This window comes from Dromiciops gliroides, chromosome 3 (assembly GCF_019393635.1).
Source record: "Dromiciops gliroides isolate mDroGli1 chromosome 3, mDroGli1.pri, whole genome shotgun sequence".
NCBI lineage: Eukaryota > Metazoa > Chordata > Mammalia > Microbiotheria > Microbiotheriidae > Dromiciops > Dromiciops gliroides.
Genome location: NC_057863.1, coordinates 55,404,779 through 55,418,406, shown reverse-complemented (window position 1 = coordinate 55,418,406; position 13,628 = coordinate 55,404,779). Strand labels below are relative to the sequence as shown.

The 13,628-nt window shown below is 38.8% G+C and overlaps 1 protein-coding gene across 1 annotated transcript; it reads right to left on the bottom strand.

The window, feature by feature from the left end:
* Positions 1–8,030: 8,030 nt before the first annotated feature.
* On the bottom strand, positions 8,031–13,628 carry LOC122751571 (5'-3' exoribonuclease 1-like). Its single transcript, XM_043998658.1, has 5 exons — positions 13,492–13,628; positions 11,998–12,108; positions 11,726–11,845; positions 10,610–10,791; positions 8,031–8,414 (listed from the first exon to the last, which is right to left on the bottom strand). Exons 4-5 carry the CDS (start codon positions 10,781–10,783, stop codon positions 8,112–8,114), a joined length of 477 nt encoding a protein of 158 aa, XP_043854593.1. The 5' UTR covers positions 10,784–10,791; positions 11,726–11,845; positions 11,998–12,108; positions 13,492–13,628; the 3' UTR covers positions 8,031–8,111.

The window sequence follows — 13,628 nt, the reverse complement described above, 5'->3', positions numbered from 1 at the left end:
AGGATAGGAATTGTGGGAAGATATGGGAATAAGGCAGGAAAGTAACTGGATCTCCCAAATTACCCCACAAATAACTTAAAATAATGCCTCAAAGTAAATTTTAGAGTGATCCAAGTAATTAAAAGTTGGGGCAAAGCAGCCATCCAGCCTAAGACAACTTGGGAGGATGTTAGGAAAGATCTGACATGTTGGGGTGGTGGTGTGACCTGATTAAAGTGCAGATACCTCCAGGCAGATACTGCTGAGTGAACAAGCCCGGGGGAAGACTGTAATGCTGACTAAATGAAATCCCAGCCAGTGGCTGTGGGCAAGAAGGCATGAGCACACGATGGTGAATTTGGTCACAGAGGTTATGGCACTGGAAGGAGAATAAGAGTCCCTAGTTTTAATTACATGGTAAAAGGGCAAAATGATGTCTGCAGCCACCTGAGGTATACTGTAGAGGCCAAGGAGAAAATATTACAAACAATAGGGAAGAAATAATTTAGGTACAGTCAGGATAACAATATTTAGCACTTCTACATTAAAAGACAAAAGGGTAGGGGCAGCTAGGTGGCGCAGTGGATAGAGCACTGGCCCTGGAGTCAGGAGGACCTGAGTTCAAGTTTGGCCTCAGACACTTAACTTACTAGCTGTGTGACCCTGGGCAAGTCACTTAACCCCAATTGCCTCACTAAAAAAAAAAAAGACAAAAGGGTATAGAATATAATATCCAAAGAACAAAGGAGCTGGGTTTACAATGAAGAATAACCTATCCAGCAAAGCTGAGTGTAATCCTGCAAGGAAAAAACTGATATTTAATGAACTAAAGGACTTCCAGGTATTTTTGAGGAAAGGACCAAAACTGAACAGAAAATTTGACTTACAAGAATGAGGAGAAACATAAAAAACTAAATATGAAAGACTAATTATAAGGGATTTAATAAGCTTAAACTGTTTACTTCTTAAGTTGGAAAATGATATGTGTAACTCTTAAGAATATTATCATTATTTGGGCGGTTCAAAATAGTATGCATAGATTGAAGGCTTGGGGTTGAGTTGATTATGAAGGGATGATCCTAAAAAGTAAAATTGAATAGGGAGAGGTAAAATGGAACAAATTATTTCATACAAAAGAGGCATGAGGGGCAGCTAGGTGGCACAGTGGATAGAGCACCAGCCCTGGAGTCAGGAGTACCTGAGTTCAAATCTAGCCACAGACACTTAATACTTACTAGCTGTGTGACCCTGGGCAAGTCACTTAACCCCAATTGCCTCACTTAAAAAAAAAAAAAAGAGGCATGAGGGGCAGCTAGGTGGCACAGTGGATAAAGAACCAGGCCCTGTATTCAGGAGGACCTGAGTTCAAATCATGCCTCAGACACTTGACACTTACTAGCTGTGTGACCCTCAGCAAATCACTTAACCCTCATTGCCCCACCAAAAAAAAAAAAAAGAAGAAGAAGAAGACAAAAGAGGCATGAATCAAAGAATTGCTAGAGTGGAGGGAAGGGGAGGGTGGAGGGCAGGTAGTATGGAAACCTTATTCTTTTGGGAACTAGGTTAAAAAAGGAATAACATACACATTTAATAGGGTAGACAAGTTTTCTTAATTCACAGAGAAATAGGAGGGCAAGGGGATAGAATAAAGGGAATCTTGGAAGGGCATGCAGATTAGGGAGGCAGTGGTCAAAAACGCTTTTCAGGAGAGATAGGGTAAAAAGAGAGAGAAGGTTAAACAAGTTGGAAAAATAGGATAGAGAGAAACACATAACTAGTAACTATAACGTGATGAACTCACACATAAAAAGGAAAAGGATAGCAGACTGGATCAAAAACCAGAACTTGACAATTTGTTGTTTGCAAGAAACACATTTGAAAATGAAAGACATACATAGAATAAAAGTAAAGGGCTAGAGTATAATTTATTATGTTTCAGCTTGTCTAAAAAAAAAAAGCATGGGTGGCCATATTGATTCAGACTAAGTTAAAGCTAAAAGAGATTTGATTAAAAGAGATAAACAGAGAAACCATAGTATGTTAAAAGGTACCATAGATAATGAAGTAATACCAATACTAACCATATATGCACCAAATGCTATAGCATTAAAAAGTTTTAAAGGAAAAGGTAAATGAATAACTAATTATATCAAGAAGAAGAATTGTAATGATTGGAGTGAAGCTACCTGCTGGAGAGTTACTGTAGGAAAGCTTTGCCATGAGGAGAAGGCATCCGAGGGCAAGCCAGTGGCTTTCCCTGGTGTCAGGATGTGACATTTGCTCATGGGTACTGTCAATCAAGGCTACCAGCCAATTAGCTTGGAGATGTGTGTTGGTGTGGATGGGATGTTCCTGGTTTCACTGGAGGCTTGTGGGATGAAGAAGGGGTTGAGGCTGGCTCTCTCCCTCTTTTTCTGGAGGATCTCGGTGGGGAGAGGAACTGGAGACATTGGCTCCCTGAGATAGATAGCTAAATCTAGGCCTATTTCTCTCTCTTCACCAAATTCTTATTCTCCTAAATAAATGCTTAAAAGTCTAAACTCTTGCTAAAGCTTATCATTTATTGGTGACCACTCATTAGATGTTTTAGACACTATAGCTAAAATTTTAGCCCCTTACAGAAGGCTGACCACGAAAAGGAAAGCTGAACCTCGATCTTCTGATCTTCCAGTTGGTTAAGAAATTTCCCCTACCCTGGTCCCTTTAAACTCCAAAGTATTGCTAAGTACTGGTTATTTTCCATTTAAATTTTCAAATGGGTTTTTTCAGCTCCCTAAGTACCCTGTTTCTGATTTTAGTCTATTTAACTAGACAAATGGGGGATAAGATCATGTTAATGCTTTGTTTTTGTGGATTTTCTATTTTTATTTTTGTTAGAAGAGCTAACAAGGTGCTCACACAAGGGAATATAAATATGCCCCCCTCTCCCAACCATGCCATTTCAGAGAAACCTCCTGCACTTTTTTCAAATTCTAAGACTAAGCACCGGCCCTGGATTCAGGAGTACCTGAGTTCAAATCTGGCCTCAGACACTTGACACTTACTAGCTGTGTGACCCTGGGCAAGTCACTTAACCCCCATTGCCCTGCAAAACAAAACAAAACAAAACAAAACAAAAAAACAAATTCTAACACTAAGCTTTTCTCTCCTTTTGCAAGCCTGGAGGCAACACCCCAATTGCATCTTGAAGCAATGGGGGAAGAGGAAGCCAGGCCTGAGTTCAAAACCAAGTCTGATTCAAATTGCCCTAGTCCCTCCTCTCCTCTCCGGATCCCCCCTCCTCCCCCTCCTCTGGCACCATCTCCTACTCCTCCCATGGCCACGCCCCTTGATCCTCTTGCCAGGAAATCCAGAGATCTAATCTACCCTCCTCAAGTCCTGAGTTTGAGCATGCACAGCTTTTTCTACCTGCATTTGCAGCTTCTACTCAGTTGCTGAAGCAGTCAGCCTCAGCCCTTCCCCAGCCTGGCTGTGATTCTGACTCGACCTGCTGTGGTTCTCCCAAACCAACCTTAGAAAATCCTTCAAATTCCAGATATGGGGAATAATGTACACACTCAATTGGGTGGAGCAATCTCTCTAACCCTGCAGGAAAATAGGAGGGGAAAGGGATAAAGAGAGAGGGGCAAAAGAAGGAAGGGCAGAGTGGGGGAGGGGACAGACAAAAGCAAATCCCTTTTGAAGAGTGATAGGATGAAAGAAGATGGATAATAAAATAAATATCATGGGGAAGGGAATAGGATGGAGGGGAAACAGTTAACAATAGTAATCATGAAAAAGAGAAAAGGGGAGAAAATTGTACAAAAAATATTTATAGCAACTCTTTGTGGTGGCTAAGAATTGAGAATGAAGGGAATGTCCATCAATTGAGGAATGATGAAAAAAGCTGTGTTATATGATTGTAGTGGAATGGTCTTGTGCTACAGGAAATGACAAACAGGATGATCCCCGAAAAACCTTGAAAGACTAATGAACATCGATGTATGGTGAAATGAGCAGAGCTGGGAGGACATTGTGTGTAGTGACCGCAGTATTGTTCCATGAGCAATTGTGAATGACTTAACTACTCTCAGCAGTGCAATGATCCAAGACAAACCCAAGGAACTAATAAGGAAGCTTACTATGCACCCCTATAGAAAGAACTGATAAAAAGAACACTTGTGAATTGTATGTATATAACCTGGTTGCAATCTTGTGGAGGGGGGAAGAAAGGGAGAGAGGGAGAAAAATTTGGAACTCTAAATCTTATGAAAATGAATGTCGAAAACTACCCTTACATGTAACTGGAAAATAAAATAAATGCTTGTTGCTAAAAAAAATTTTTAATTAAATTAAATTTTAAAAATTCCAGATATGCTGGTTTTGTTCATAATTATGTTAATTTGCTTTTGTCTTTAATTAGTAACTTTATGAAGCATTTGTATTATGAAAGAACCGACAGACAATATAAAGGGGTTAAAAAACAAGAGCAACTTAAGCTGAATACACATGTACAAGACAAGTCGCATCATCATAGTTCAAGACTCTGCTTCTTTTGCCATAGAGGGGTACATATTTTGCAGAAATGTAGAAGTAAACAGCAAGGTATTAATATAAGTATTGGGGATTTTAGATATCAGAATCAAAAGTGTTCTAAATTCACTCAGAGAAATAATGTCAATTCAGAGGTTACATAGGATTTCTATGCTTTTACATCTACATTTTGAAATTAATGGTATGGGTTTCTTTTCATAGAGATTTTCATGCTTTTAAGATTATGTTTTATACTTAATTTTTAAAAAGGAGAATATTTGTAAAAGCTTTTTTATATTCATGTGATCAAATGTCTATTTTGTACTACTCTTATTAATATTAAGTTCATATTCATTTAGATTTCCCCAGTTTGAATGTCATTGTCTTTCATTCTTCCATCTGTATTTTGTTGTATTCATTTATCTCTATTTTAAAACAATGAAAGATGGTTTTGATTTCATAATACAATGTTAATTCTGGGAGTATTGTGCTCCCATATTCTGAGTTGTTTGTTTCTGTTACTTTTTTCTCTCAACTGATTATTTGATTGAACTCTATAAAGCATTTCCCTGGCAAATTGGTTGCCATGGCAAGTGTAAACTGATTCTGCAAGTATTAATTTTGATAAGCATATTAAAGAAAAAAGAGAGGGGAACATTTGTAAAAGTTTTCTTTTTTCAAAAAAAAGTTTTCTTTAAGATTGTGTTGTTTTAACTTGTATTTAAATATGTTCCAATTTTTCACAAAATTGTATACTTAGTGAAAAAGGGTATTATTTGAAATTATTGCATAATTATATATTATATTCTGAATCAAGGTACATTCACATTTTTTGTGATCATTATTATCTTCAATTTTTAAATCCATATGAGACTTGGATTATGGGAACTTATCATTTAAGACATTAATTGCCTTCATTCTGAGTTATTAGATGCCTGTTGGTCAGGATGCCATCCCATCACAAGAGGAATACATGCAAGAAAAGACACTGAACTGTCACATGAGGGGAGACATGCATGAAGTCAAGGTACGGCCAAGGGAAAGGCTTTTGACAAATGTTGAGGTTGGATTCTCTTGGTTTAATTTTTCCCCACAATATTGTACATATGGCTGGAAGTTTTCATCCCACCCATCTCATTCTACACCTGGCTTCTATGCCCCCTCCTATATGCCTGATGCCATGGACGTCTCAATCCCATGCATCTGATTAAGTCTGACTCAGTTTCCTCCAACATGTTCTGTGGCATGGACGTATATCCCATCCACCTATTTTAAGCCTGGCATACTGCATGGGCAGTATGTATTGCTCAAGTGTAGGAATGCTCATATCCCATCATTTCTCTGTTCTTTTATGGTAACCCCCATAATTATCTCAGGTGTCATGTTAAATACAGTGTTGGATTTGGCCTTGACATGTTACCAATTATATTAGATTTTTAACAATTTCTCATAATGGCATGAGGATAATTAGGCAGATGATGGAAAAAGTGATGAAAGAAAGATAAAAATTATTTTTTAAAATTAATATCGCAGCAATTGTCTTCTCAATTTACCCTCCACAAGGGGGGGACTGTATTAATATTAAGTTTTAGGGGACTATAATAATATTAAGTTTTAGAGAATGTTTCTGTTTTTGTTTTATTATATATTTCATATATAACAACTAAGATTCTGAACTCCCTTAGACATGTTTGTGAGAACTCTCATTGTTTGATGTGATTATTGACAAAGCTATTTTAAAGTTGTGTTAAGCTCAATTTTGTAGGAAAGTTTCCTGGCTGAAAGCTAGAAATGACTGTTGATTATGGAGCAGTGGCACAGATGTAGGAAGTAAAAGCGTGGAAAAAACACTCTGGATTTCCTGACTCATTAAACACTGTTCGCTGTAACCACAATATATAAAGACTTTCTGAATAGTAAAAAATTAAGGAGTTATTATTTGAAGAATCGAGAAAAATGAATACAGAAGCTAGTGAATAGCTCAAAACAGTAACATAGCATACATAGCAATTATGACCATCTCCTTGTGCTAAAGGTACTACTGCTGTGTTAGTATCACTTTACATAGCCTCCTAGAAGAACAATGGACTCAGCAGTGAGAGAGAAAAATATTAAGTTAACAACTGAACTTTGAGAATAAAAACTGCCTTAATTAAGACCCATAGAAGAAAAAAAAGACCAATAAAGTTGGATGCAAGAATAAAAAGCAATACCACATTCAATGTGTGGTCCTTTTCTTTCTTTTTATTATTATTATTTTTAAATAAAGCATATGACAATGCCCATTCCTTAAAAATACCAAATAACAAAGACTAGATCCTTAAGTATACAAATTTTGCCTCAGTGACACCGAGTTTTTAACAAATTTTAAAATAATTTCAATAGTCACACACTGAATATATACACACTCTCATACACGAATATAAATATAAATAACATGCAAAGAAAACACAATGCCAGTCACTAAGCAGTTCCAAGAAATGGTTTAAAAATATGGAACTGACAAGAAAGAGACATCTGCCATAGAGATAATATGTAAAATAGAAAAGGCATTGATGTTTGCTCCTATATTAGCACACACCCTGGAATTTAAACAGTATTTAAGATTTCTTTAGTCCTCTAGGCAGCATTGTGTTTGGATGAGAGGCAAGTTCAAATGGTGGTAAAGCAGCAGTTGGAAAATCATACAGAAGAATCATACTGACATGATCAATGATTTGCATTACAGTCCAAGTCTATTCATTTTTAGTAAATTGTATCCTGTGGATATTTAAATTAAACTTTATTATTCATTAACGATGCTGGTTCATGAGCAACCTAAGTGTTTTTTTAATTACTCACTCAAACCTAATTTGCTATTAAGATTCAAGACATTTAGAGAGATCAAAGTTCTGGTTGGTATTTGAAAGCAGCTTTGGTATAAAATTTGGACAGGAAGCAAGCCTGGCAGCAGCAGCCCCATTAGGTTTATTCTCTTGTAGGCCCAAAGGACCCATAGAGCCAAAGATGCAAAGAAATAAAAGCCACTCCTCTCTTCCCCATCCATTTTATTAAACTATTAAAAAAATAAAATTCACGTATTGTAAATTATGTTTGAGGCCCCATTTCAACTTCATCACTATTGACTGCCTCAAGGAAAGGTGAGAAAGCCCTGTTATTATTGCTCAGAAATCTCCAAGTCATGGGCTGAGATGCTCCTAGTGTCTAGGCACGACAGATGGATGGAGCGATTCATTTTTAAGTTTGCTTCTTCAGTGCCTTTCACAACACAAACTTTTGTCCCTATACTTTTTTTTTTTTGCGGGGCAATGGGGGTTAAGTGACTTGCCCAGGGTCACACAGCTAGTAAGTGTCAAGTGTCTGGGGCCGGATTTGAACTCAGGTCCTCCTGACTCCAGGGCTGGTGCTTTATCCACTGCGCCACCTAGCCGCCCCCTGTACCTATACTTTTAACAGTCTGAAAAAAGCCTAACAACTAAAAGATCTTCAGTTTTTCAGTACTACAAACATTATTTTTTAAAAAATAAGACAAAGAAAAAAAAAATAAGACAAAGAGATCCTTTTAAAAAAAGTTTGGGGAAGTTGTAAAGGAAACATGAATTGAACCCTAAATACCATAATTATTCTGATGGTTTAGAAACACCAAAGTTAACTGCCAGTTTCCTCGGTTTTCGTCTCGAAGAACCTGGTGCTGATTTACCACGAGAGGTACCAGAGCCTGAAGAGGCTACTCTGTCTTGAAAAGAAACTGCAGGAGGAGGAACTTGAGGTGACTTTGAGGATGATGAACTCTCCTGTGAAGTTAACTGGGCACTTTCTGAAAGCCCTGCAGATGCTGGTTGAAGAGCGACAGCCTGAGAAGAACAACCCTGGGCTCCCTTACACTCATCGTTCCTTTTGTTTGCAGCTCTTTTCTTTGTAACCTTTAAGGAAGACACATTTCATTAATTAAAAAAATTTCTAATTATTTGTAGCAAGTACTACTGGTATAGGCATTACCTATTATAATGTATCAAATGTGCACAATGAGGAAGGTATTGTAAAAAGAATACTATGTAGTTGACTAAAAATGTACTTTGGCAATTACAGAGGAGACAGTTAGATGTAACACAAATTATTATAATCTTTAGCACCTTCTTTCAAATGTAAGACCTAAGACCTAAGAGAGGTGCTTGGGGCTCTGAGGGAGAGTTAAGTGACTTTCATCTCATGGATGAGGAAAGAGAGATTCTGAGAGGATAAGTGACTTGCCCAAGGTCATGTAGGGAGTTAATGCTAGAGCCAGGATTTGAGCTTAAGGTCCCACGAACTCAAGTCCATGCACTACCTGGCCCTTGCATAAGGAAGCCCTTTGGAAGGAATCATCAAAAACTGTCTAGCTAGCCATGTAGAGCAGTCTGGAAACACGTGCACAATGCAGTATAACCAAAATTGATCAAGATCTCAAAGATATTTCAATTTACCAATCTAATTTTTCTTTACTATTGACTAGCTCTTTGATTTGGGCATGAACTGGAGACCAAGATAGATTACACAGACACCTAAAGTCCTAGTGGTATTTTCCCATAGAGTGGTGTCCAATCATTCAGTGAAGGAGAGATAACCAGCATTTAGTGGAGATGGGGCATTCTCAGTATGGAAATTCCCTTCCCTCAGGAAGACTGTCCAAGCGGCTCCCTCATGGTCATGCAGAATGTACTCGAGGCAGAACTTGGACCTGGGTAATCCTGACTCTGAGGTCAGCCCTCTGCTTCTATCAGTTTAATATGCTTTAATCTTTTGGTGACAATCTGAACAGTTCAAGGCTGCTCAAAGCTCCCCTCTCATCCATGAAGCTTCCCTTGATTATTCCATCATTTCAAACTCTCATTTACTTCATGCCCTCCACCATTCACTATGTATGATCAATTCTAGAAAGCACTCAATATAATTTGAAATTTGTCTGTATTTAATGAGCAGTTATTGCCCTTTTGTTTGAATATGGGCTGTGGTATTCTGGGAATTTAAAAAGTTAAAACACTTGGAACAGGTAGAATAAAGTAAAAAATAAAGAATACGGTTCTACTGTCCTTTCTGAATGGTAAAATAAGCTTGTGGTTTTCTATGCCACTGCCAAGTTAGTGCTCCTCTGCAAATACAGCTTAAAAGCCATGTAGTGGCTTCGTTTGACAGGGGACAACCACTAGGAAAGATTTATGGGGGTGGGGGGAACGTTTTACACCAACATTTAAGTAGCAGAAACAATGTGAACAATCAATTAATACCATTTAGAAAATGTAGTGGTGAGTGTGCTTACTTTCAAACCTAACTTCTGGCACTTATATATGGTTTTTAACATGTTCAGTTTTAAAAAATGATGATATAGTGGGTAGGATCACAAATTTGTACTGTTTGAGCTAGAAATCTTGGGACAGAATTCAACATGAAATAAAGTAAGTAAGTACTAAAAAGGGAGCAGGCCTAGCTAACAAGGATAGGCAAGGTTCGTCTGTCTGCAGAATCTGCCAGGACACCATTCCTGAGGTTTCTTATCCTCTTCACATTATTGGAGGCCTGGAACAAGAAGCATGATTTCTTTATAATTACTCTTTGTGCAAGAACCAAATCTGCCAATACAGAAGAGAAACAAAGTAGAAAGCTTTTAACATACCATTCAGGCAAAAGAATAATAGCCTGCAATGCAGTGAATAAAAGACCTTATGAGATGGAGGAAATGGTCTGCAAAGCCAGGCAGGAATGGAGAGAGAAAATAATGTAGACAAGGTCAAAAGAATGAAGATTGGGATGAGAACAAAGGATGTGCACACATACCCCTGGTTATTGTAATCCCTGGATTTCTCTTTTTAGAAGGCACATGCGATCTGCTTATAGTCCTTGACCTGTACTCTTGCAGGAATTAGGAACCAAATTCCATCTATTGCATTTTCCTCTTAAATGAGACTGAAGATTTGAAGAATCATGTTTCTGGAAATGCTAGCAAAGGCCTGCCAATATCGATGTTGGCTCTACGGGGTGGCTGCTCATCAACTCTCTGAGGCTCATGTTACTTTTGAGGCAAAAGCTTTTTTTTCCCCTTTAAATTCCACCAAACTGTGATAATAATAAAGTAATATTCTACCTGTGGCGTTCTGAGAAAGGTGAAATCTGGTTGTGGCATTCCAACAAGAGAACAAAGTCGAGAAAGCTCTGATACTGGCGTGGACAAAGGCGGCTGCTGAGGGAGGACAGGTCGGCCTAAGTTGTCCATTGCTTGAGCACTATGACAATCCCCTGGATTATGAGGCTTATTCATATAGGCAGCTAGCAAAAGAAATAAACATTTATACTGAATAAGAATGACATATCGACAAACAAAATCCTGTGGCAGTTATAACAACTCAGCTAAGGTTCGAATTACTACGAAAGGGTTTTTAACCAGAGAACAGTGAATAGTTACAAGACAAAAGACCAAAACCCCTCACTAGGAATAAAGCATATGACCTACATGCAGTTCTTAGCCAGTCCCTGGAACATAATAACCACTTAATAAATGCTTATCGATTGATTGATTCAGCACCGTCTCCAATGACTTGCCTTGGAAATGAAGAACTACTGTATAAAAATGGGTGATTTGGGCAGTGTGGAGACCTTCTGCTGTAGGAACTGTCTCTCTACCAGGTATCGAAGCACATGGTAACCTATCTGACTTAAATGAGTCTTAGGAAGTTGTTTTAGGCATACAGTGATTAAGTGGCTGTGCAGGATTACATATCTGGAGAAGGTTAGATTGGTTCTGCTAATGACTAATCCCTTCCTGAATTTACCCTTCTTTATTTATGTTCTCCTCCCTCTTCTGGTTTCTGTCTGTCTCCCTACACTAAACTTTGTGTATTCTGTCCTCTTTTATTTTTTTTTAACCAATTTAAATGAAAGTGAAGGCATCTATGACTGTTCTGTCATATGGAGCCTTAAAGAGTGGCTTGGGGCACTGATAAATTACTTAAGTCACCAGCTAGTATTGGAACAGAGGTTTCATTTGAATCCAGATGTGCCAATACTAGAGAAATAAAGTGGAAACTTTATTTTGTTTTTGGTGAGGCAATTGGGGTTAAGTGACATGCCCAGGGTCACACAGCTAGTAAGTGTCAAGTGTCTGAGGCTGGATTTGAACTCAGGTCCTTCTGAATCCAGGGCTGGTGCTCTATCTACTGCACCACCTAGCTGCCCCAGTGGAAACATTTTTTAAAAAACTAACCATAGCAAATGACTGTGGTGACAAATGTTCTTTATTCGTTGTTGCTTCCCCACCATACTGTACTTCATTCTCCTTGCTGATTTTCAAGGATATTAGGAAATTCTCAATTCTAGGGTCAGTCTAAGAGAATAAACATTATTTGAACATGTAGGTGAAAACAACAGTAATGTATCAAGGGCTAACAATTAATATTCAATTATAGGCATTTGTTTTTATACAGGCATAATTTCACTACTGATTATTTTGGGAAAAGAAATCAGACAAACTCTTACCTTCCCAACTGTATTTGGATCATCAGTTACAACTTTTTGGACTTCTGAAGTACTGGGACTTTCATTTCTCTTCAAAAGCTTAATGTTACATTTGGGGGTCCCTCCAAAAGTCTGCAGATGAGCAAACATAAACCGTCAGGTTCTCTCTGTTCAAACAAAATATAACTACAGCTTTAAAGGCTCATTCAAATTAATGCCTGTTGGCCATCTGACTTGCCACTTTGCCCTGCAGTCCTATAGCACTTCTGTCTTAGCTTCCCATATAACTGAAGGACCTTCTTCCCAGTGCACTATTAGTACTTTAGGACCTTTCCATCTTCCCAGTAGCTGAATTTTCCTTTAAATTGTTTTTTCTAATTGGAGAGTGACACTGCTCCTTGAAAGCAGGACTTTTCTATTTGAATTTCCAGTGGTTGGCACATAGTAAGAGCTTAATAAATGCTTTTAAAATCATTTATTTTTCATTTTTATTCCCATTATAGAAATGAGACAATGCAAACTCAATTATGATAAGAGACTTGCCCAAGGTCATGTGGCTATTAAGTAGAGAAGTCAGGGCTAGCCCAGGATTCTCAATCCATTGATCCTTCTGTTACACTATCTAATAGAATTTAAAATGACATCATTGACTTAATACTGATAAGGAATTAGTTTTGAGAAGCTTTTCCAGTAATGGTTGTAAAAATTATTTAACTAACTGGTGGGCCTAATCTGTGAACTCCTGGATGGCTATCTGACTGCTTTTAATTTAGCATGGGCCATTTAAAAATTCCCCCACTGCTTTTGTCAAATTGATAAGCAAACAGCCCCTTCCAATTTAACTGCAAAGGGTTTATTTACATGAATAAATTTAGGGATAAAGGCAACAAAAGTAAAATACGACCTGCTGCTGCCACCTCTCACCTGAGGGTCTGCTGGCTGCTGCCACTATGGCCTGCAGCCACGCCTTGCTCGGACTGGGTTTGCCTTCAGGCCTCTCTAACTTTCTCAGTCCTCTCCCTTTCACTCTTTAACTTCTGTCTCTGTAGCGAACCCCACTTCACCATAGTGACCCTTCCTTCTAACTAACCCCCCCCCCCCCCCCCCCCCCCCCCCCGCCCTTTTACTACCTCAGCATCTGAATATCAACCCTTCTTTCTCACCAGACCCTCAGGCCACGCTGCACCCAAGCCAAATGAATTTGCCGGCTGCTCCCAGGGCAGGTGTCCAAGGCCAGCAGGGGCACTAAGCCTTTGTGCCCTCGGAGCCGGGGCTGGGTGGAGGAAGCTGGTGCTTTCTGCAGCCGTTCAGCTGTGCCAGCCGCCCTGAAGGCTCTAAGGCCCACAGGGCTTCTTAGCTTGGCCACTGAAGCAGAGGGGGAGGGGCAGCGGCTGTTCGGGGCTTCTGAGGCTAATTTTTGCCACCCACAATACAAATATACATCTATATATGTGGATGTGTGTGGAAGTGGATATGGATGTTTATGTATATGTATATGTACATGCATTGCCCTACCTGCTTTCTGTCTCTTCTTCTGCAGACCTGGTAGTTTCCCTCAGCAAGCTCCTAGAGTCAGGGGGTCTTTGTCGTCTTTGTCCTTATACCTGGCGTGTAATAACAACTGATATCCCTACTGTCTAACACAAAGCCTT